This window comes from Mus caroli, unplaced genomic scaffold (assembly GCF_978045245.1).
Source record: "Mus caroli unplaced genomic scaffold, Mus_caroli_1 scaffold_13, whole genome shotgun sequence".
In the NCBI taxonomy this organism is placed as follows: domain Eukaryota; kingdom Metazoa; phylum Chordata; class Mammalia; order Rodentia; family Muridae; genus Mus; species Mus caroli.
The window spans coordinates 54,453,096-54,472,812 of record NW_028227268.1 but is presented as its reverse complement, the minus strand read 5'-3'; the positions used below and the strand labels follow the sequence as shown (position 1 = coordinate 54,472,812).

At 50.6% G+C, this 19,717-nt stretch overlaps 2 protein-coding genes across 2 annotated transcripts in view; both read left to right on the top strand.

Annotated features, from left to right (window-relative positions):
- The window catches only part of Pik3r5 (phosphoinositide-3-kinase regulatory subunit 5), a 65,741-nt gene extending 59,235 nt beyond the window's left edge, over nt 1–6,506 (top strand). The window contains exons 9-19 of the mRNA XM_021178060.3: nt 395–478; nt 699–1,398; nt 1,523–1,685; nt 1,988–2,113; nt 2,659–2,787; nt 2,957–3,050; nt 3,278–3,354; nt 3,870–3,963; nt 4,042–4,124; nt 4,612–4,724; nt 4,810–6,506. Of these exons, the coding sequence (XP_021033719.1) occupies nt 395–478; nt 699–1,398; nt 1,523–1,685; nt 1,988–2,113; nt 2,659–2,787; nt 2,957–3,050; nt 3,278–3,354; nt 3,870–3,963; nt 4,042–4,124; nt 4,612–4,724; nt 4,810–4,951 (1,805 nt within the window). The 3' untranslated portion in view covers nt 4,952–6,506. The remainder of the gene's footprint in view (nt 1–394; nt 479–698; nt 1,399–1,522; nt 1,686–1,987; nt 2,114–2,658; nt 2,788–2,956; nt 3,051–3,277; nt 3,355–3,869; nt 3,964–4,041; nt 4,125–4,611; nt 4,725–4,809) is intronic.
- Nucleotides 6,507–11,999: 5,493 nt separating this feature from the next.
- Pik3r6 (phosphoinositide-3-kinase regulatory subunit 6) overlaps nt 12,000–19,717 on the top strand; it is a 58,310-nt gene continuing 50,592 nt past the window's right edge. The window contains exon 1 of the mRNA XM_029483150.1: nt 12,000–12,121. The gene's annotated coding sequence lies outside the window, so the exon portion shown is untranslated. The remainder of the gene's footprint in view (nt 12,122–19,717) is intronic.

Here is a 19,717-nt window from a genome sequence, read left to right as displayed (position 1 = left end):
AGAGCAAGTTCTAGGACATCCAGAGCTACACAGAGAAACTGTCTCACAAAGTCAAAAACCAAACCCAACAAAAACAAAAACATGCAGACAAGACTTTTAAACTAGTGTTTCTATTTCTATTCTTTTCCTGATTGTCAGTAAAAGAAGGGCTTAGAGGCTGTGACTTGGCCACTCCCACAGAGTTTGTATGAGTTGGGGGTGGGGGGCTACAGTCTACACGGTGCCATAAAGAAAGGTGCAGTAGCTGAGAGTCAGGTATCCCAGCCCATCCAGTTCTGTGGCTCCTACCTGTACTGCTCCAACTCTGGCCTCTTCTGTAAGGCCAGGAGACTGAGTTGGCCATTCTGCAAGGCCCCTTCCCAGTCCCCTCTTCCTGTCCTCCCTGCTCTTATAGACCCTGCAAACCCTGGGAAACTCCACACCATCCCCATCCCTGTCGCCAGATGCTACACCTACAGCTGGAACCAGGACAGCTTTGGTAAGGGGAAGCTGGTCCCAGACTCCAGCTGTCTGTCTGATCCTGTATCTATGAATGCTTTGCATTCCTGTGGGATCCCCCACTACACAGGCCATACATAAGCCTAGTGGGGGGGGGCACTATAGCCCTGGAGCAAACACCTCCTACTCTTCCAGAGCCCATCATCCTCTGCAGGGGCTCAAAGGACACCGACCTAAACACTGCTTCTGTCTCCCTATAGACATCCTCCAGGAAGTCCTTCTCAAGGAACAGGAGCTGCTGCAGCCAGGGATCTTGGGAGATGAGGAAGAGGAGGAAGAGGAGGACTTGGAGATGGACAGGCATTGCGCTGAGAGGGACTCTCTCCTCTCCACCAGCTCCCTGGTGTCTCACGACTCCACACTGTTGCTCACCTCCTCTCAGGCCTCAGAACCGGTGCTGTCCCGCCAGGTGCTGACCACCTTTGTCTCAGGCCTCTCGGATGGCATGGACAGTGGCTATGTGGAGGACAGCGAGGAAAACTCAGAGTGGCCCCAAAAGCCCGGCAGCCAGAAACGCCAGGGTCATCGCAGGCCTGGGCAGAAGTTCAACAGGTTCTATAAACTCTTAAAGAGCACCAGCCAGTTGGTCCTGAGGAGGGACTCTAGGAACCTAGAGAGCAGTGTAGACCCAACCCTGCCTCTGCGGAGGGCTGGGAGCCTCTGCAGCCCCTTGGACTGTCCCTCTCAGCTCCCCTCCCGGGCTCAGCGCTCACGGTCCTTACCTCAGGCCAAGCTCACCACCCAACTCCCCAGATGGCTTCTGGCACCACCCTCACACCACCAGCGCCGCCGTCCCTTCCTCAGTGGGGATGAGGACCCCAAAGCTTCCACACTACGGGTTGTGGTCTTTGGCTCTGATCGGATTTCAGGGAAGGTGGCTAGGGCCTATAGCAAGCTCAGGTAAGAATGGGGACAGGGTGTGTCACTTTCCCTTGTGCATCAGGACTGGGGTGTTGATAGAATTTAGAGCCCACCTGGAGTCCTGACGTCACCGTGGGTTCACCATTCGTCATCCCCTCACCAGGAGGCTGGAGACCAGTCACCCTATCCTCACACGCTTCTTCAAGCTTCAGTTCTTCTATGTGCCTGTGAAGAGAAGCCACGGAACCAGCCCCAGTGCCTGCCCATCCTCTCTGAGCCAAGCATCTCCACTCCCTGCAGACTCCCTGAAGTACCCCAGCCCTACAGTATGTCCCAAATCTCCAGCCGACTGGGATGGGAAAGAGGAATAGATGAGAGTAGGTTCTGGGTATCGGTTTTAAAAAATCATTCAGAGCCATCTCCTGTGTCTGTAAGCACCTTCCCCTGCCTGGCCCTCACTTTTAGGTTCCTGTCCTGTACCTGGGTATGACATTCTGCCACCTGACAAAGATGGAACACCATCACATTTCTCTAGAGGCATAGAGAAGCTCAACTTGGGGTTTCAGATATAGCCCTGTGCTCTGTAGCTTTCTATGTGGCTGGGGATAATTCTTGTCCCTTATCCCAGGACCTTGGCATGGCCCCATGGGAGGACAGTACCAATGACATCTCTCACTACCTCGGTATGCTTGACCCCTGGTACGAACGCAATGTGTTGGGCCTCATGCACCTGCCTCCTGAAGTCCTTTGTCAGGTAAGTGGACTCTGAGGTAAGGGTTGGAGCCCACTGGCTGCTGGCATTCCACCTCACTTTGAGGAGTCTGGCTTTGGGAAAATCCATGGAGGGCCAGGTCTGGCTTAGAAAAGTGGTGGGAGAGGTGACAGGGTAAAGGAAGCCATCGGAGGAAGGGAGGTAAGGACACACAGAGAGGCAAGATATGTGAGGAGTAAGATGAAGTCTGAGCCCAGGGCACTAGGAATGAGAGCTGGGGCCACTGTGCTAAAGGGGGAAGGGCAGATCCTCAGAAGGGTAAAAAGGACTTTAGGTGTCAGTTCCCTTTCTTATCTCCTGGCTTGTCTCCCAGGAGGCCTGAGTGAGACAAGGTGGGGCATAAAGGATAATTGGGCTCCCTGCCCAACACTGCGTCCAGACCCGGTCTCACGTTTGCTCTCCCTCTTGCTCTGTCTGCCTCCAAACTGTTCTCTCTGCCTCTCTGTGTGTCCTTACCTCCTTTCCTCCGATGGCTTCCTTTACCCTGTCACCTCTCCCACCTGGCATGGCTGTCCCATCTACCACAGCAGTCCCTGAAGGCAGATTCTCGGCCCCTGGAGGGCTCGGCCACCCAGCTGCCCATCCTGGCCGATATGTTACTCTACTATTGCCGCTTTGCGGCCCGCCCCGTGTTGCTGCAGGTTTACCAGACAGAGGTGAGGCATGCCACCATCCTGTTTCTCCCAGATTCCCTGATTAGCTATGGCCATCATGGCCCGGTCCCAGCCTGTGACCTGCTGGGCCTACAGCACTCCATCCTCACCCCTGGAAGTCCCTGTGCTGGTTCTACTGGGTCCCACACTGACGTACTTGTGCCCCCTCCAGCTGACCTTCGTCACTGGGGATAAGACCACAGAGATCTTCATCCAGTCTCTGGAGCTGGGTCACTCTGCGACCACTCGGGCTATCAAGGCTTCAGGTGGGCACCGAGGGAACCCTTACAGGGATGGGCAGGAGGCAGAGTCAGAAAGAAGAGGGAGCAAGAGTTGGGGGGTCCTGTGAGGAGAGAGCGCGACTACGGAGAGGTAGAAGCGGATGCAGGAGTCCTGGCTTTGGGGAATTGGAGCCCTGAGGAGCCGAGACCAGAGGGAAGGGGTACCCAGAGAATTGGGAACATTGAGTGAACAGTGTATCTGTGTGACCCAGGTCCGGGTAGGAAGAGGCTGGGCATTGACGATGACCGGGAGGCCGTCCCTCTAACACTACAGATTATTTACAGCAAGGTAAGAGAAGCCAGTGCTGCCCGGTGTGGTGGCCTTTAATCCCAGCACTCGGGAGGCAGAGGCAGGCAGATTTCTGAGTTTGAGGCCAGCCTGGTCTACAAAGTGAGTTCCAGGACAGCCAGGGCTATACAGAGAAACCCTGTCTCAAAAAACAAAAAAGAAAAAGAAAGGAAGGGGAAGGGGAAGGGGAAGGAGAAGAAGGGGAAAGGAAAGGAAAGGAAAGGAAAGGAAAGGAAAGGAAAGGAAAGGAAAGGAAAGGAAAGGAAAGGAAAGGAAAGGAAAGGAAAGGAAAGGAAAGGAAAGGAAAGGAAAGGCCAGGCCAGTGCTGGGCTGGGCCCCTTCCCAGCTGGGGCCTGCTGCTGAGCCCGCCTCACCAGAGCTGGGGCCCAGAATTGACTCTAGTAGACTCCCAGACTTCCCTTGGTACCAAGAGGTGACCCTTTAGCATCCGGACACTCCCAAGGCATCAGGCTCTGGGGCTCTGGGCTGAAGGGTGTGGCTGCACTGCCTTCCAGGGAGCCATCAGTGGGCGAAGCCGCTGGAGCAACCTGGAGAAGGTCTGCACCTCTGTTAACCTCAGCAAGGCCTGCCAGAAGCCGGAGGAGCTAGGTGAGCGGGCTGGAGAGGATGGTGGGGAGATGTGGCTGGGGAGTCCCGAGCCTGGTCTGAGCCACCCTTGACCTCCAGACTCCAGCATGGAGGAGCTGATGCTAACCCTGACAGAAGTAGTGAAGAGGCAGAACCCTAAATCCAAAAAGGGCTTTAACCAGGTAAGAGCTTGCTTCTCTCATCTTCCACCCTCAGCCCTGGCAGGAGTGGGGCGTGGCTTGCATTCGAAGGTGGCCTTGTGTTGTATGTAAGAGAGAGACAGAGAAAGGATTGCTGGGAAGGGAGAGGCAGATGAGGGGTGTGGTTGTGGGTATACCCAGGTGTGGAATATGAGGATGTATGTATGTGGAAAGGTTGTGGTCATTCAGGGTCATTAGGTCTGAGCCAGTGTGGGTGCCACATCAGAGAACCCTGGGGTCTCTGAGTTGGAGCGGGCAGTGCGTTGATCCCTCAAGACTCGGTAAGAGACTGCGGAGGAGACAGCCTGGCATAATTCTCATGATTCCTCCTCTGACTTGATGGGTAGGTCTCAAGAGCTGCCAGGCAGTCCTGTCTCAAATTCTCCCAGTCCCTATGGGTAATGAAGCACCCAGGGCTGGCAGATGTATGGCCGGGGCTCTGGGGCCTGAACTAGGGCTTCCCTTCCAGATCAGTACATCCTACATCAAAGTGGACAAGGTGCAGATCATTGGCTCCAGCAGCTGCCCCTTTGCCGTGTGTCTGGACCAGGATGAGAGAAAGATCCTGCAGAGTGTGGTCAGGTGAGATGGGGGCCCGGGGAGGGGGTCTTTCTTTTTGTCCTCTGAAGCCTGCAGAGCCACGTTCTTACATCACCCTGTCTTATAGGTGTGAAGTGTCACCCTGCTACAAGCCAGAGAAGAGCAGCTTGCCACCCGAGAGGTCCTTCAGCCAGCCAGCAGAGACTGGGTCCGACCTGTGCTCCCTTCTCTGCCTTCCCATCATGACATTCAGTGGGGCTCTGCCCTAGTGCAACTAGGTACGAGGCTGGGCAGCAAGAGTGCATAGCTTCTCCTGGACCACTCTTCAGGGCAGCTGCTCTCTACGGAGAACAGAATTGCCCTGCGCTGCATCAGGATCCCTCTGTAGGCCCTGCCATGGGCCAGGGATATGGCCAATGGGATCTGGAGTCCCTGAGACGTGATGAAGAAACAGGCACTGGAGAAAGAAGGGCCTGGGATGTCCAGTCTTACAGATGCCTCTGGGCAGAGGGAGAGGGATGAGCGAGCGGCCCCAAAGAAAGGTGTGAGGCTTGTCTGTGGTTTAGGCCTCCTTTCCAAGCCCTGAGCTGAGGTCCATCTTTGGTTTGTCCAAGACTCAGGGTCCCTAACTAGAGGTCATTCTCTCTAAGGCACAGGTAGGAGAAAGATGGGTGAGACATTTCTTTCCTGGTCTCAGACACCATCTCTCTACCCTACCACTACCATCATGAGCACACATGCACAGACACACACGCGCACACACACACACACACACACACACACACACACACACACACACACACAGGCTTTCTCTCTCAAGTTCCCTGGATCCCTTGAAAAACAGCACTAATACTTGGTCCATTGCTAGGACCTGGTACAGTTTCTCTCCCGAGCCCCTTGCTGGGTCTCAGATGCTGGGGAGATGGGTCAGACATGGTTCCTTTCTAGCTAAATGCCCAGAGGAAGTTAAGGCACTTCTTTGAGCCTCTGTTTCCTCAGTGCTGAAGTGAAGGGGAAGTGGTTCCTCAAAGGGAGTGCCCCTGAACCTTGCTCAGTGCCTGGCTCCCAGCAGCTGCCCTGGAAAGACAACATCTTGCCCTTCGCTACTGATGCCCTCCTTTGTTCTTGAACACTCTCAGGATAGTCCTTGCTTGGCCTTGCCCCACCTAGGGATGAGGCGGAACTCAGGCAGGCTAAGCAGCAGTCAGAAAGGGCCTCCTAGGTACGGATCCTCCCCCACTTCCCTAGCAGGTCGGTTCCCATATGCTCACTTCCTCTCAGCTGGAGGACTGGTGCACTTGTGTGCTCTGGACACAAGCTCTCTGGACAAGATCTCAGAGGAGCAGAGGGCAGACTACTGAGTATCTAACGGTAGAGACATGCATGGAACCCAATACAGCAAGAGCCTGAAGTTTAAACCTGTCAGACCGGAGGGCTGGACAGGTGGACAAGATGTGGCTGGAGCGATAAGGTGGTGGGCTGGCTCAGGCCTTGGCCTGGCACCAGTGAGTAAGGAACCTTGGAAACATAACAAGTTGCCACAGAGTTCTTACCATCATGTTCTGCACCTAAGACCTCAGTTTGTAGAAGCCCAAGGAACCTGCAGAGGGCTCCTGACTTGAGAGACCAGATGGAGCCACTATGTTGTCACCCCCAATCCTAGCTGACGGTCTATCTGCCAGGTTCCGGAGCAGTGTCCAGCCATATATACCAGTGTGCTTTTTTACCTGCTGTGTGAGCATATTGTTATACTGTAAGATCAATATGATGTGAATCAGTGAATGCGATTTTAATATTATTATCAAATAAAATTGATTTATTGTATATTTGGTCACCTATAGTTATGTTGGAGCATGTCAGAGTTTACATGTATCAATTCAGGGCTGGAGGAATAAGTCAGTGACCCTCGCTGCTCTTCCAGAGGACCCAGGTTCAGTTCCCTGTACCCACATAGGGTGACTCACAACTGCCTGTCCTCCAGCTTGAATCTGATGCCCTTTTCTGGCATCTGAAGGCATTCACACACACATACACACACACACACACACACACACACACACACAAACAATACAATAAAAATAAATTTTAGCATAAGTAAGGCTTTGGGGGATTATATAGTTTATTTGTAATTTTCCACTCTGTAGAATATATATCTGTGCTAAAATTTCATTGATACTCCTCCATTTCAGCCTCATCATACACACTCCCAAAACAAACAACAACAAAATCCTATACATCTCTACGGTTTCCTGTATTACTTCACTTGAGAAACATAAGCCTGTATATCCTGATGTCCCCATGGGCCTGAGGCTCCTGTCACTGACAAGAAATAGAGGACCTGGGCCCATCATACTAGGGAGAGCAAGGGAAGAGGTAATGGCCATACACACCTGAGGGCGGCCTTTACACTCCGCACACAAGGGGGAAGAAGAGGTGTTGGACACTGGCGGACACCAACTCCAGCATCCCAGAATAGCTGAGTTGGATGGAAGGGGAAGGCTCTAAGGAGGTTGCAACTTGGCATCAGTAGGCTGCCGTGCGTGTCATTCTTCCCCACGCAGCCACAGACACTTAGGGTTCATCTAGTCTCAGTTGAGCTTGGCACGGTATGGTCGCAAGCTGTGGGCTGAGTCTGGGTGTTTCCTGTGGGTCTCTCGGACACCTTGAACTTGCGTGATTGGCCACCTCACCACATCTGCAAGCTTCTCCCTACCCCTAAAAGGGGAGGCAGTTCTATTCCCAGGGGTGTTGCGGGGTGTCTGAGAGGAAGTGTGTAGCAGGCATCATGCTACTAAGTCTAAGAAACCTGCCTGTCCCCTGGGGTGCTGTGAGTGGAAAAAGCCAGAGTTGTGGTTAACTCTGGCCTGCTGAGTTAAATGGGGGCCTTAAAACTATCCTGGAAAGGGGACAGCCCCAGAAACAATGCCTGAGCCTCCTTTGCTCTTCTTAGGCAGCTGGGGCCTGAAACCAAGTGGCCCATTACCTCTCCAGCTGTCCCTAAGAACCAAATGGTGACTCCATCGATGGCTAAGAGCTCCAGGGCAGGGATGCTCCCAACTCCCCTGCTTGCTCAGAGTTGAGAGAGAAGGGGTGGGGGTGGGGGGTCCACCCAGGCATACAGGAAATGCTAGGCACTGGTTAGGTTTTTGTCAATGTGACACAAACAAGAGTCATTTGGAGGAGGGAACATCAACTGGGGGATTTTCTTCAGCAGACTGTCCTGTGGGTACGTCTGCATTATTGTCTTGATGAATGGGTGACATGAGAGGCCCGTCCCACTGTAAGCGGGTGCCACCCCTGAGCAGGTGACCCTGCTCTGTTGCCACCACTGGCCAGGCTGAAGCTAAGTGACCATGGGTAGTGAGCCAGTGAGTGGCTTTCCTCTCTGCATCTCCTGTTTGAGTTAATGATACCCCGGCTTCCCTCGGTGATGGGCTGGGACCTGGGAGTCCTGTGGTGAAATAAACTCCTCCCACCAAGCTGGGTCTTAGCCAGGGTTTTACCACAGCGACAGAGAAACCCTGTGGACTGGAAGATATGCAGATCCTTGGGAAGAGGACTTCCTGTTTCTTTGTGTTTATGTGTGTGGGGGGGGGGGGGAGGTAGATCTGCTTCCCCCTACTTCCCCCCCATTTCTGAATCTCTCTCTTCACCTCTTTCAGTAAAGTCCAAGTACAGAGAGCTGGCTCTCCAGGACAAAGCGTCCTCTGCCTCCTGCCTGAGGCATAGGAAGTTTCTTCTGTGTTCTACCTGCAGGCACACTTGAGGCTCTGAATAGCCCCTGGAAAGGTAGTTGTGGCCACAGCTGCTTCACGAACCCCTCTGAGGGACCTAAGAAGGTAGAAGTGGAAGGTTCATGCTCTTAGTTGTGACCACGACAGTAGGTCATCCCAGTGAATGCCAGCTGGGTTAACCCCACCTCAACCACACTTAACTCTGCACTGATCAGGTGTTCTCGACCCTCGTGTTCCTGCTAGCTTATGTGTGCCTCTTCTGACCCTGTGAGGTTGGTACTGTTATACCCATTCTACAGGTAGGGAAACTGAGATACAGAAGGGTTGAAGAATGTACTTATGGTCCCTCAAGGCCAGATGGTGGCCTCCAAAAGCGCCATACTTAACAAAGCTATGTGGCCATCTCAATACATCACAAGTGGTGGGGTAAACTGAGGCCCAGAAAAGCAAAACTCATGGTTGTATCTGAGGCTGTCTTCATTGTGATGGAATTGAAGAGGAGAGCTCCGGTCTCCTGATGGAAGGGACACTCTGTTCACCCTCAGGAATGATGGGAGCAGGCTGGGGGAGGGGCCAAAGGAGGGGAAGCTTTGGTAGAGGTTTGTCCTGCTCCAAGGAAGTCTGGGCTGCCTGAGCTCAGGGAATGGTGGCCGGGAAGGAAGCGTGAGTGTAGCTTCAGGCCTCAGTGGGCACCTGGACTCACATGTACATGCTGATACACAGACACAGATAGGCATCAAGGAAACTTGTTAAACTTTATGCATAATCCAGTTAGACGGCTTAGTGGGTAAAAGCACTTGCAGCTAAGCCTGATGACCTGAGTTCAATTCCCAAATGATGACTCAGAAGCTGGCTTAACCTAGTCCCCCTGATGCCTTTGGAAGGAAGGGTAGAGGACAGGATGTGGGTGGCTCAGGGCAGCCCTACCCCATCCACCCACACCCCTGAGGGAAGGGGCTTAGATGGCCAGAGAGCAGAATAGGCTGGAACTGGGCTCCTCTGGAGAGCTGAGAAGCTGGCGAGCCTTTACAACCAAGCTCTCCAACACCTCAGGGTATAGATGAAAAGACTGAGGCCCAAAGACAGCCAGAGGTGTATTAGCAGGAGGGTGTGTGTGTGTGTGTGTGTGTGTGTGTGTGCGCGCGCACGCGCGCGCGCTTGCGGGTGTGCATACACTTGAACAGTCCCCCGAGAGTACCTTTGTTGTCATGAACCACCCTGGGACCCTCTGTGCTGTTCCTGGAGAATTATTGTAGGTCCAGGGGAGGTGGGTGGGGCTAGACAGCCGGTCTGTGTCTACACCCTACCTGGAGATGGGTGGGGCTGTGCACAGGTGCAGGTGTGGGGACAGATCTTTCTCATCACTGCCTCCTTCCCTCCTAGTCCTCCGTGGAAGGGATGAGTCTGGGACTGTGCTCAGTCAGTCACCTGGCTGCCCCGCTATATGGTTACCACACCCACACCAGCTGCAGAAACGCTGCTGATAAGAGCGGTGCAGCCACAAGAGCAGAGGCCAGCTTGTGATTTCCGATTCAGTTAGGCCGAGACTGATAAGCGGGTCTGCCCGTGGAGGCTGCACGGGTTCATGCTCTCGGCTATCACGCACGGGTTTATTCATTTCCACCACTCCCCCCGCCCCCACATCTGTCACTCGTGTGCTCACTTTCCACTTGCTTTACTGAAGGAGCCAATCTTTCTCTTCACATGGATGCGGTGACTAAAATCTGAGGACCGTTACTATCCCAAAACTTACTGGGCAGGAGAAGACGGGTCGGGCAGGCAGGCAATGAATGGCCTCAGGACACCAGCGAAGAGGGTAGAGACGCTAGAGAGAATTAACCCCGGGGCATGGGGCTTGTGGGAGAGTCTGGAAAGAAAGTAAGGGGAGGGAGGCAGAGCCAGAGAAGAAATGACGCTCATCCATGGACTGTGTTTTTCTAAAGGCTTTCTCTTAAAAAAAATGAAGGCAAGACTAGAACCTAGTGAGGGCCTTACAAGGATGTCAAACAAATAAAATCCAGTACTTCCAAAGCTGCAAGCGAATGAAGCCCACATTAAAAAAAGTTTAATCTTTAAAGTTTAATCTTTAAAAGGCAGGGAAATTATTGGATCACATAGATGAGCTGATTAGAAATAGATTAGGCAACAGGGTTTCAGGCATGACTGGATCTAGGTGCTTCAATGACAGCATCACTATTGATCTGCCTGCCACTCTCCAGAGCCAATTTACCAATAGGACGTGACCATAGAGTTTGTGACTTTTTAAAAGAGGCCTAAAAAGTATGTTGGAGATGTTCCTGTGTGTTTGATGTCAAGTCTGAGATAGAGGAGGAGGGAAAGAGGGAGGCAGAATGAGAGGAGGCGAAAGAGGTGGAGCTTCCTCTCAGTACCCAAACTGTCCTTCCCTAGCCTTGACATTTGCCACCACTGACCACTGGTCCCTTCTTGACATTCCTGCCCAGCTTTTCCTCTTGCCCCCTTTGCCCTGTTTCCTTTTCTTCCCTGAGATGAGAGATGACCCAAGAAAAACATTGGAAGGAGAGTCCCATGGCCTAGATGGTTTTTGTTTGTCTGTTTAGAGACAGGCTAGCAATATGTAGCCCTGGCTGGTCTGGATCTGCATATGTAGACAAGGCTGGCCTTGAACTCACAGATATGCACCTGCCTCTGCCTCTGCCTCTGCCTCTGCCTCTGCCTCTGCCTCTGCCTCTGCCTCTGCCTCTGCCTCTGCCTCTGCCTCTGCCTCTGCCTCTGCCTCTGCCTCTGCCTCTGCCTCTGCCTCTGCCTCTGCCTCTGCCTCTGCCTCTGCCTCTGCCTCTGCCTCTGCCTCTGCCTCTGCCTCTGCCTCTGCCTCTGCCTCTGCCTCTGCCTCTGCCTCTGCCTCTGCCTCTGCCTCTGCCTCTGCCTCTGCCTCTGCCTCCCAAGCATCTGGATCAAAGGCATGGACCACCACACCTGGCAGCCTGGGTAGTTAAGAACCTTCACTAGGGTGCAGAGAGGCTGCAGTGAGGAGCTACTCAGGGGTGAGATTAAGGAAGCGGCTCAAGGACAGGCTTTGTCACAGCTCAAGACAAAGCCCACAGGCTGGGGAGGCAGTGCTGAGCAGACTTGATGTGGTCTAAGATGCAAATGTGGGGGACAGATGCTAGGATGACACAGAGTTTCTGTTCTGAGGTGACAGAGGTGCTGGTTTGGTGTGAAATAGTTCGGCCTGTGCATGTCAGGTGGGAGGAGGTTATCTAGTCCCTCATGCCCACCGTAGGATAGGACGTAATTGGAGTACCTGAACCTTTGGAAAGCCTAGATTTCTGCTTCAGAACCTCATCAGCATGAGAGTGGACATGTCCACCCCTTGTGGAAATGTTCATCCCTCTAGACAGGTCACTTGCATTAGGCCAGAATAAGGAACCCCCAGGGACAGTGAGTGACCACACCCACTTCTTTGAAAAAAAAAAAAAGCCTCAGCAGGATATGCCTGGGAGGGGCTTTGTGGGCCATGAGGAAGGGGAAGGAAGGGGAGGGACAGGACTGGCTGTGTGAGGAAGAACTTTTTCTGCAGATCTCTAGAGTGGACAGTCAGGACGACGAGCTCTTGTTGGCTCCTTTGGGACATCTGGTCCTTGGGGTTGCTGGCCTCCTGGACAGGACCTCAGGAGCTCATTGGCTGGAGAATCTGGGGACGTGGACAACTGTGGTCCAGCTAAGGTAGGTTCTGACTACCTACAGAGGCAGAGTGTCTGAGGAGGGAGTTGGGAGAGACAGGGCTGAACCCAGATGAGGTTCAACATGGAAGAGGCTGGTGGATGAAGAGCCCACGTCTCAGAAGGCTGGTCCTGATGTGACAGTAAGAGCGCCTGCCAGCTATTTCTGTTCAACCTATTTTCCAATGAGGAGACGACCAAGATCTTGTGAGGAGACCTTTCTTGTTTTGCCCCTCGAACTCTGTGCCTGTTAGCGATAATAGGGTAAGGCCAATGCTGTATAGATGTGATTCTCCCAGGAACTAGAGGCTGGGTGGGTAAGTGCTTCAATGCCCATCTGGGGTCAGGAATAGACCAAGGCTCAGTGCAGGGAAGTAAATTGCAGCAGGTTACAGAATAAATGAGCGAGCAGGGAGAATCCTGAATCCCTGTCTATGCTGCTTCCAGGACATCATCTGTCCATCTCTCTTCTGGGTATTTAGTGACTGTCAGGGCTGGCTGGTGGTGGTGGTGGTGGTGGTGGTGGTGGTGGTGGTGGTGGTGGTGTGTGTGTGTGTGTGCGCATGCACTCACACTCTCACAGAGAGACCAGGAGGGGTACAGGGAGGGGTGTCTGTGCTCTTGGGTTGTTGGTCTCCTGTTCCAGGGGCTGAGACAAGGCCTTGGGTGTCTGATACAGTAATATAAGACAAAAGATTGCTCGTGAGCCGGGACTTGGAAACAGATACAGGGAAAGTGAGGCAAGATCAGGATGAAGCTTCAGAGGTCGGGAGGGCCTATATGCAGAGGTGAGGATGGCCCTGGAGCACCCCTGGAGGAGAGAGCCCAGAGTGCAAATCTCAGAGGCAGGTCAGTGGATATATGATTGAGGATGAGGGAACAGAGACCTAGAGACTTTGTGTGGCAAAAGATGCAGACTTGTGAAGGACTGCAGTGTGGGACTATCCTCCTTCTTTGATTTAGCTGTGGGCAGGTCTCATGTCTCACCAGGCACAGTCCTCCTGCCCATCCTATGTGACAGGTACTGCAATGGTGTTTCCTTTAAAGCTGAGAGGGCTGGGGGGTTGTTGCCCAGTGGCACAGCACCATGCCTAGCATGCAAAAAGCCCACAGGTTTGTAAGTAAGTATGGAGTAGGAAAGAGAAGGAGAGAGGGAGGGAGGGAAGGATGGAGGGAGAAGAGGAAGAAAGGAAGGGAGAGAGAGAGAGAGAGAGAGAGAGAGAGAGAGAGAGAGAGAGAGAGAGAGAGAGAGAGAGAGAGAGAGAGGTATAAGCCATTCAGACTTACAATAGCCTCAGTGATAGGCTAGGTTAGACCCCAGTCAGTATGGGCTAGAATGCAGGGCCTCATCACCTGTCACAGGCCTACTGCAACGCCCTCATGCTGTTTCCAAGACTTCTGGCCATGATGCCTGAAAGGCGCACAAAGGCCAAGCTTCAGTTCCTGTGGCCCCTCAGCATCCAGGACCCTCGGATCCTCTCAGCCTCCCTGGAAACAATGTTGTTGCCCTTACTGCTCTGTCCTATTCAGGTGTTTCCTTTTAGCGCTGCTAGACATCCCAAGGAAGTTGGCCCGAAGCCCTTTACAGAGCCTGCAAGGAGGCAAGGTCTTTAGGAATCTTTAAAATTCTGATTGGCCCTGGGGGCTGAGGAGGGTCCCAGAAACTCAGAGCTCTGCCTGCATTTCCGCTTGCCAACTAATCACTTGCTATGGTTTGAAGATCTGCCGAATAGTCAATTCTTTAAATTAAACAAATAGCTGTTGTTTAATTTAAAGAAAAAAAGTTATATTGTCTGTTAAGTGTGGTCTGCCCCTGAACTCCGGCAGTGAGAATGGATACTCCGGTGGGAGAGGCAGGCAGGGAGGCTCCATGGAGAGGTGAGAGGTGGTGAACGTGGGTGACAGAGGCTCCGCAGATGTGTTTCCATCTCTGTGTATCTCTGTCTCTCTGGGTGGGAGGGGGTGACTGCAGGTCATAGGGAAACAGAAAGACTACCTGCAAGTTCTCTGCTGTTGCTCCAGGGTTTGGCTTGGCAGGAGAGGCTGTATCAGGCCGGACGCACATACAGTGTCTGTCTGTCTGGACTGCTGGGCACAGGGATGCCATTGGAATGCGTGCAGCAGAGGACAGGGCTGTGAGGCTCTTTCAGAGCTTCAGCCCCAATCCCAGCCCAGCATCTCCGAGCTTCCTCTAGCGAGGCTGCTGACAGGATCACACAGCGGCTACAAGGGCCCAGGACTCCCATTCGCTCTTCCCACCTGTTACAATCAAGGCTGTGGCCTGCCTCATACACCTGCCCCAAGAGCTGATCCTTGCTAAAGTTCTGAACTTAAGAGAAAGCTCTCTGGGTCCCCCCAGTCCCTCCTCCCTTTTTTCCTTTCCCTTGTTTATTTATTTATGTACTTATTTTGTCTTTGATCTCATCTTTCTGTCAAAAAATAATGAGGGGTCTTCTTTTTAATTATGTGTGTGTGTATGTGTGTGTGTGTGTGTGTGTGTGTGTGTGTGTGTAGCAAACACCCAGATGGAGGTCAGAGGATAACCTGTAGGAGTTGCTTCTCCCTTCTACCTGTGAGTCCCAAGGACCAAACTCAGGCTTGGCTGCAAGCACCTTTCCCCACAGAGTCATCTTACTGGTCCCAAGAATGGTGAAGGATTTTTTTTTTTGGTCTTTCTTACAAGTTAATCTGCCGCTTGAGGGTGCTGCATAAACCATGAGACCTAATGACAGAGAAAGAAGAAAGAAAAGAAGAAACTCATTAAGAGAAAAAATGTGTTTCAGCACAGGAAACGCTAAGGATAAGATAGGGTCAATTCTCTTGATCTCATCACCCCACATTTCACACACATATGACATCACTTTGTGACTGGTAAGTGTACATTATTGCAAACTGTCTATCTCTGACTAAAAACTAAAAATTAAATACATTGAATCATACACCAAGCCTTCAAGCCTCTCTTTAACTCTACGACCTCTCGTTTTTTCTTCCTAGCCTCACTTTATTGCATTTATCAAATAATACACAATTTAATTACTTAGTTTGTTGCCCAAGCCCTCCACCCTCACTTCACATTCTCTTGCCTTTCCATGCACACACAGTATTCCGTGAATAGCTGAGTGAATGGGTGGATCCATCTACCTATTCCATTTCAATGGAACATCCTTTCCTCTGCTAGTGTTTGGGTTGAACTTAGGGCCTCAAACAAGCTAGGCAATTGCTCTCCTACTGACCTATATCCCCTGCCCACTTTACTTTTCCCTTTGAGACAAGGTCTCACCTTGAGCTCATCCTGTAGCCCTGGAAAGCCTTGAACTTGGGATCCTCCTACTTAGACCTCCATGACAAGTTTGGGCTACATCTGTGCCACTTGACCCAGCAAAGATTCCATTTTTATGCTTACTTATAAGATGGTTTCTGGCATGTAAGGATAGACAGTCAAGGATGAGGTAGTGGGTAAAACAGAATGGATGTTGTGGGGTCCAAAAGGTCAGAGCTCATGATACCTGCCATATGCCACATCTGCTGGGATTCTTCCTGGTTGAGTCTTGCTGTCCTGAGGCACCGCATCTTTGCAGTCATTAGGGGAACTAGGAGATGGTGGGACTGTGAGCTGAGCTCTGGCATGCCTTTGGCTGCTCAGTCTCTTGCACGTACTTTGTGACGTGACATTGCAACTTGAGCTGTCCACGATGGAGTCTGAGTCAGATCAGCCATCTGCGGTGACACCATGTGAGTGTGGCAAAGCACAAGGTCCTTCCCTACCCTGTGTCCACCTTTCCACTCTGTAGAGCTACAGTCTTTTTGTCATTGTTCCTGGCGTCGGTACAATCTGTTTCTTAAGCCATTTGCTGTGCCAGCTGTACCCAGCAGTCTTGCCTGTCTCAGGGCTGTTTGGGGATGGTGACACTGTCTTGTTTTCCAAAAGCATGAGGTTTTTAATTTTTGGTAAAGGGACCTTCAATGTGACATAAGCAATGTGACATATGTTAGAGTGCTGCACAAAACAGAGCTCCTGCCCTGGGGGAGCAGCACTCGAGTGGAGGCAACCAGAGGGTTAACAAACTCAGTGTAATAAAGCAGGTGCTGTGTGGAAATACTGAGTGACCGTTAATGTTGCCTGATGATGTCTATGATGTGCATAGACGTCGTGGGACTGTCCTTATGCCCAGCTCGTATCAGGCAGTCTGTGATTACCTTGGCTTTCTTTTCTTAATTTCTCTTCTCCTCTCTTTCTCCTTCCTTCCTTCCTTCCTTCCTTCCTTCCTTCCTTCCTTCCTTCCTTCCCTCCTTCCTCTCTTTCTTTCTTCCTTCTTTTCTTTTCTCTTTTCTTTTCTTTTCTTTTCTTTTCTCTTTTCCTTTCCTTTCCTTTCCTTTCCTTTCCTTTCCTTTCCTTTCCTTTCCTTTCTTTTCTTTTCTTGTCCTTCTTTGAGGAAGGGTCTCACTATGTAATCCAGGCTAGTCTTAAACTCACAGGAATCCACCTGTCTCTACTCTGTGCTGAGTGCTGATATTAAAGGCATGTACAACTTGCCCCGTTTATTACTGTTTTAACTACTGAAACTTAAATCACTGATACAGTTCTTACCTGGCCATGAGTCCTTGTTAAAAGCCAAGCAGGTGTCATGGCATGAGCCAACAGTTCTTGGTGGTGGCACTGCACTGCCAAGGCCTCTGTATTGTGAATGTGACAGGTGACCCCAGGGAGCACTTGGCTTTCAATAGGAACAAGCACACTTCAATGCCACCTGATTGTTGGCATGTGGAACTATGGACCCAGTGTCCTCAGGTCTTCCAGTTCCATATTTTAAACAAAAGTTGAAATTTTGATGTATATGTTAAATCTGACTTTTCAATGCTGGACACAGATGCATTTTTTTTCAAATGCTGTGAGAAGTTTCTGGGGGAAGGAAATGGAATGAACCAGAGGATAACTGAGAAAGATGCTTGCTTTTTGCCTTAGAGCCGTTTGTGCCTTCAGATTTTGAAGACATGCAAGGGTTTTATTGTAAAAAGTGATTTTTAACCATTAACTAAGAAAATCATTGTGTCCAGGTTCCTCCCCCCACCCCTAACATCACCTGAATCTAGGAAGCGAGGGAGTTGGTTAAGTCAGGCTGCCATGAAGAAACAGGCAAAAAGATGTTAACAAATGGGCAGGAAAGCACCACTTTTTTGAGGATTGAGTCAAGTGGCTATGGAGACCCAAGGAGTCCCCCAGCAAGCCAAAAACCCAGAAAAGCTCATGTAGTAGTTACAGTCTGGTTCCAAAGACCTAGGGAGCAAGGAAGCTGGTGGTATAAATTTTGATCAGAATGGGGCTTGAAGACCAGGAGTATTGATGCCAAGGGCAGAGACGTTGGACTTTTAGGACAAATAGCAAGAACAAATTCACCCTACTTCTGGCTTGGTTCTGTTTAGGCAATCAAGGGCTGGATGCTGCCCAGCTACATGAGTGAGAGCAGATCTTCTTTACTGAGTTCATTGAGTTAAGAGCTAATCTCTTCCAGAAATACCCTGCTATGGTTTAGATCTTGAATGTCCCCCAGAGTCTCATGCATTAAAGGCTTGGTCCTCAGGGTGTGCTATTGGGAGATGGTAGAACCTGAAAGAGGTGGGGCCCAATGGGAGGGCTTTAGTTCATTAGAGGCATGCTGTGAAGGGAAATATGACATCCTAGATACTTCCTCTCTTTTCCTTCTCCCACGTCTTGCCAGGTAGTTCAAGCTATCCTCAAACTCATGCTCTCCCTGCCTTAGCCTCCTAAGTGCTGGGATTGCAGGTATGCCCCACCACATGCTGGCACTTCCTCTTTATCTCTTGCTATCTGGATTGTGAAGTTAGTGGTTTTGCTTCAGCCATTATGTGCTGCCTCATCCAAATCATTGGGGCAATGCTCATGGGCTGAAACTTTCCAAACAACTAGATAAAAGAGATCTTTTCTGTTCATAAGTTAATATCCTCAGGTACTTTCTTAAAGTAATAGAAGACTGACTAACAGCTACCCTCACAGACATACTCAGGAACAATGTCTTATCAGCCACCTGGACATCCCTTGGCCCAATCAGATTGACAAAAGTTAACCAACACAAATGTGCTGTGGGTATGAGATCTGCAAGATATTTTTAGTGGCTAAGTGGTGGGCCAGGAGTGTGTGAGGCCTGTTTGAAGAGTCTTGGGCAAATGGAGACAAACTGTGGTCATTAAAAATTTATAGAGTGGGCAGGCAAGATGGCTCAGTGGATAAAGTACACTTGCCATATAAGTTTGATTTCTGGAACTCATGTGTCTTAATTAGGGTTTCATTGCTGTGAAGAGACATCATGACCACAGAGACTCTTAAAAAGGAAAACATTTAATTGGGGCTGCCTTTCAGTTTTAAAGACCATAATCATCATAGTGGGAAGCATAGCACTGTACAGGTAGCTATGATGCTGGAGGAGTCAAGAGTTCTGTAGCTATATGTTTCTCATAGGACTTATCCTGAGCATGTATCATATCAAAGCCCACCTCCACGACAGCATACTTCCTTCAACAAGGACACATCTCCTAATAGTGCCAGTCTCTATGGTACACAAAAGAGTCTATGGGGGTCATACCTATTCAAACGACCACAATGTGTGAGGGTGGAAGGAGAGACCTGACTCACAAAGTTGTCTGCTGACCTCCACATGCACTATTACGTGCACAATACACCTCCACAGTAATAATAAAGAAAAAAATTACAAATGGTAGACCAGTAGTCCCTAACGACAAGGCGGTGTCTCATCCATCTATCTGTAACTCTTGGTTTCCCATTCATTAACTTGTAACCTGTAGCAGGATCTCCCATCTTCATCCTCATCATACAGGCATGATCTATATATTCACTGCCCACTGGGTCTCAGTGTTGCTCTGGTCGTGCGTGGTTCAAATTCTAATCATTAGCAAAGAAGAAAGAGGAAGAGGAGGAGGAATAGTGCAGGAGGTCTTTGTTACTTTATGGGCTTTTTTTTTTTAACCAACCTTTATTACCTCCCACCCCAGTTTCACCCCTATCACTAGATAGGAGGGGAAGAAGGATCCCAATAGTTTGATTTCACCAATGAAGACTTGAGAGGCAGATGCTGGGGTGAAAGCCTGCCAGCTCAGAGAGGCAGAGAAAACATCCAGTCCTCCTAACTGAAGTCCCATCAGGATTGCCCCTCTCCCATGCCAGCTCAAAAAGCTTCCTTCAAACTGAATGTCCCTCCCTTCTACTTCCTGTGCATCTCTCTATCCGTCCTCCTCACTCCCTCTTATTCTCTATGGTTTTTTCTTAATAATTCTATGATCGCGCTTCCCATGATCTGGTTGCTTGCTCCACCTCTTGACCTATGCTTGACTTAAAAATCCTGTTTTTAACATTCAAGCAGAAAGGTGCTTGGATTAAAGATGTGTGCTAAGGCTGAGCCACATCGCAACAAAAAACAGGTTTTTGTTTTTTGTTTCTGTTTTGTTTTTTTTTTTTTTACAGTAGATAACACTATCTCAGGTTCTCAGTGTGATCAAATATCCTACAATAGAAAGTTAGAGGGAGAGAGAGGAAGAGACAGAGAGAGACAGAGAGAGACAGAGAAAT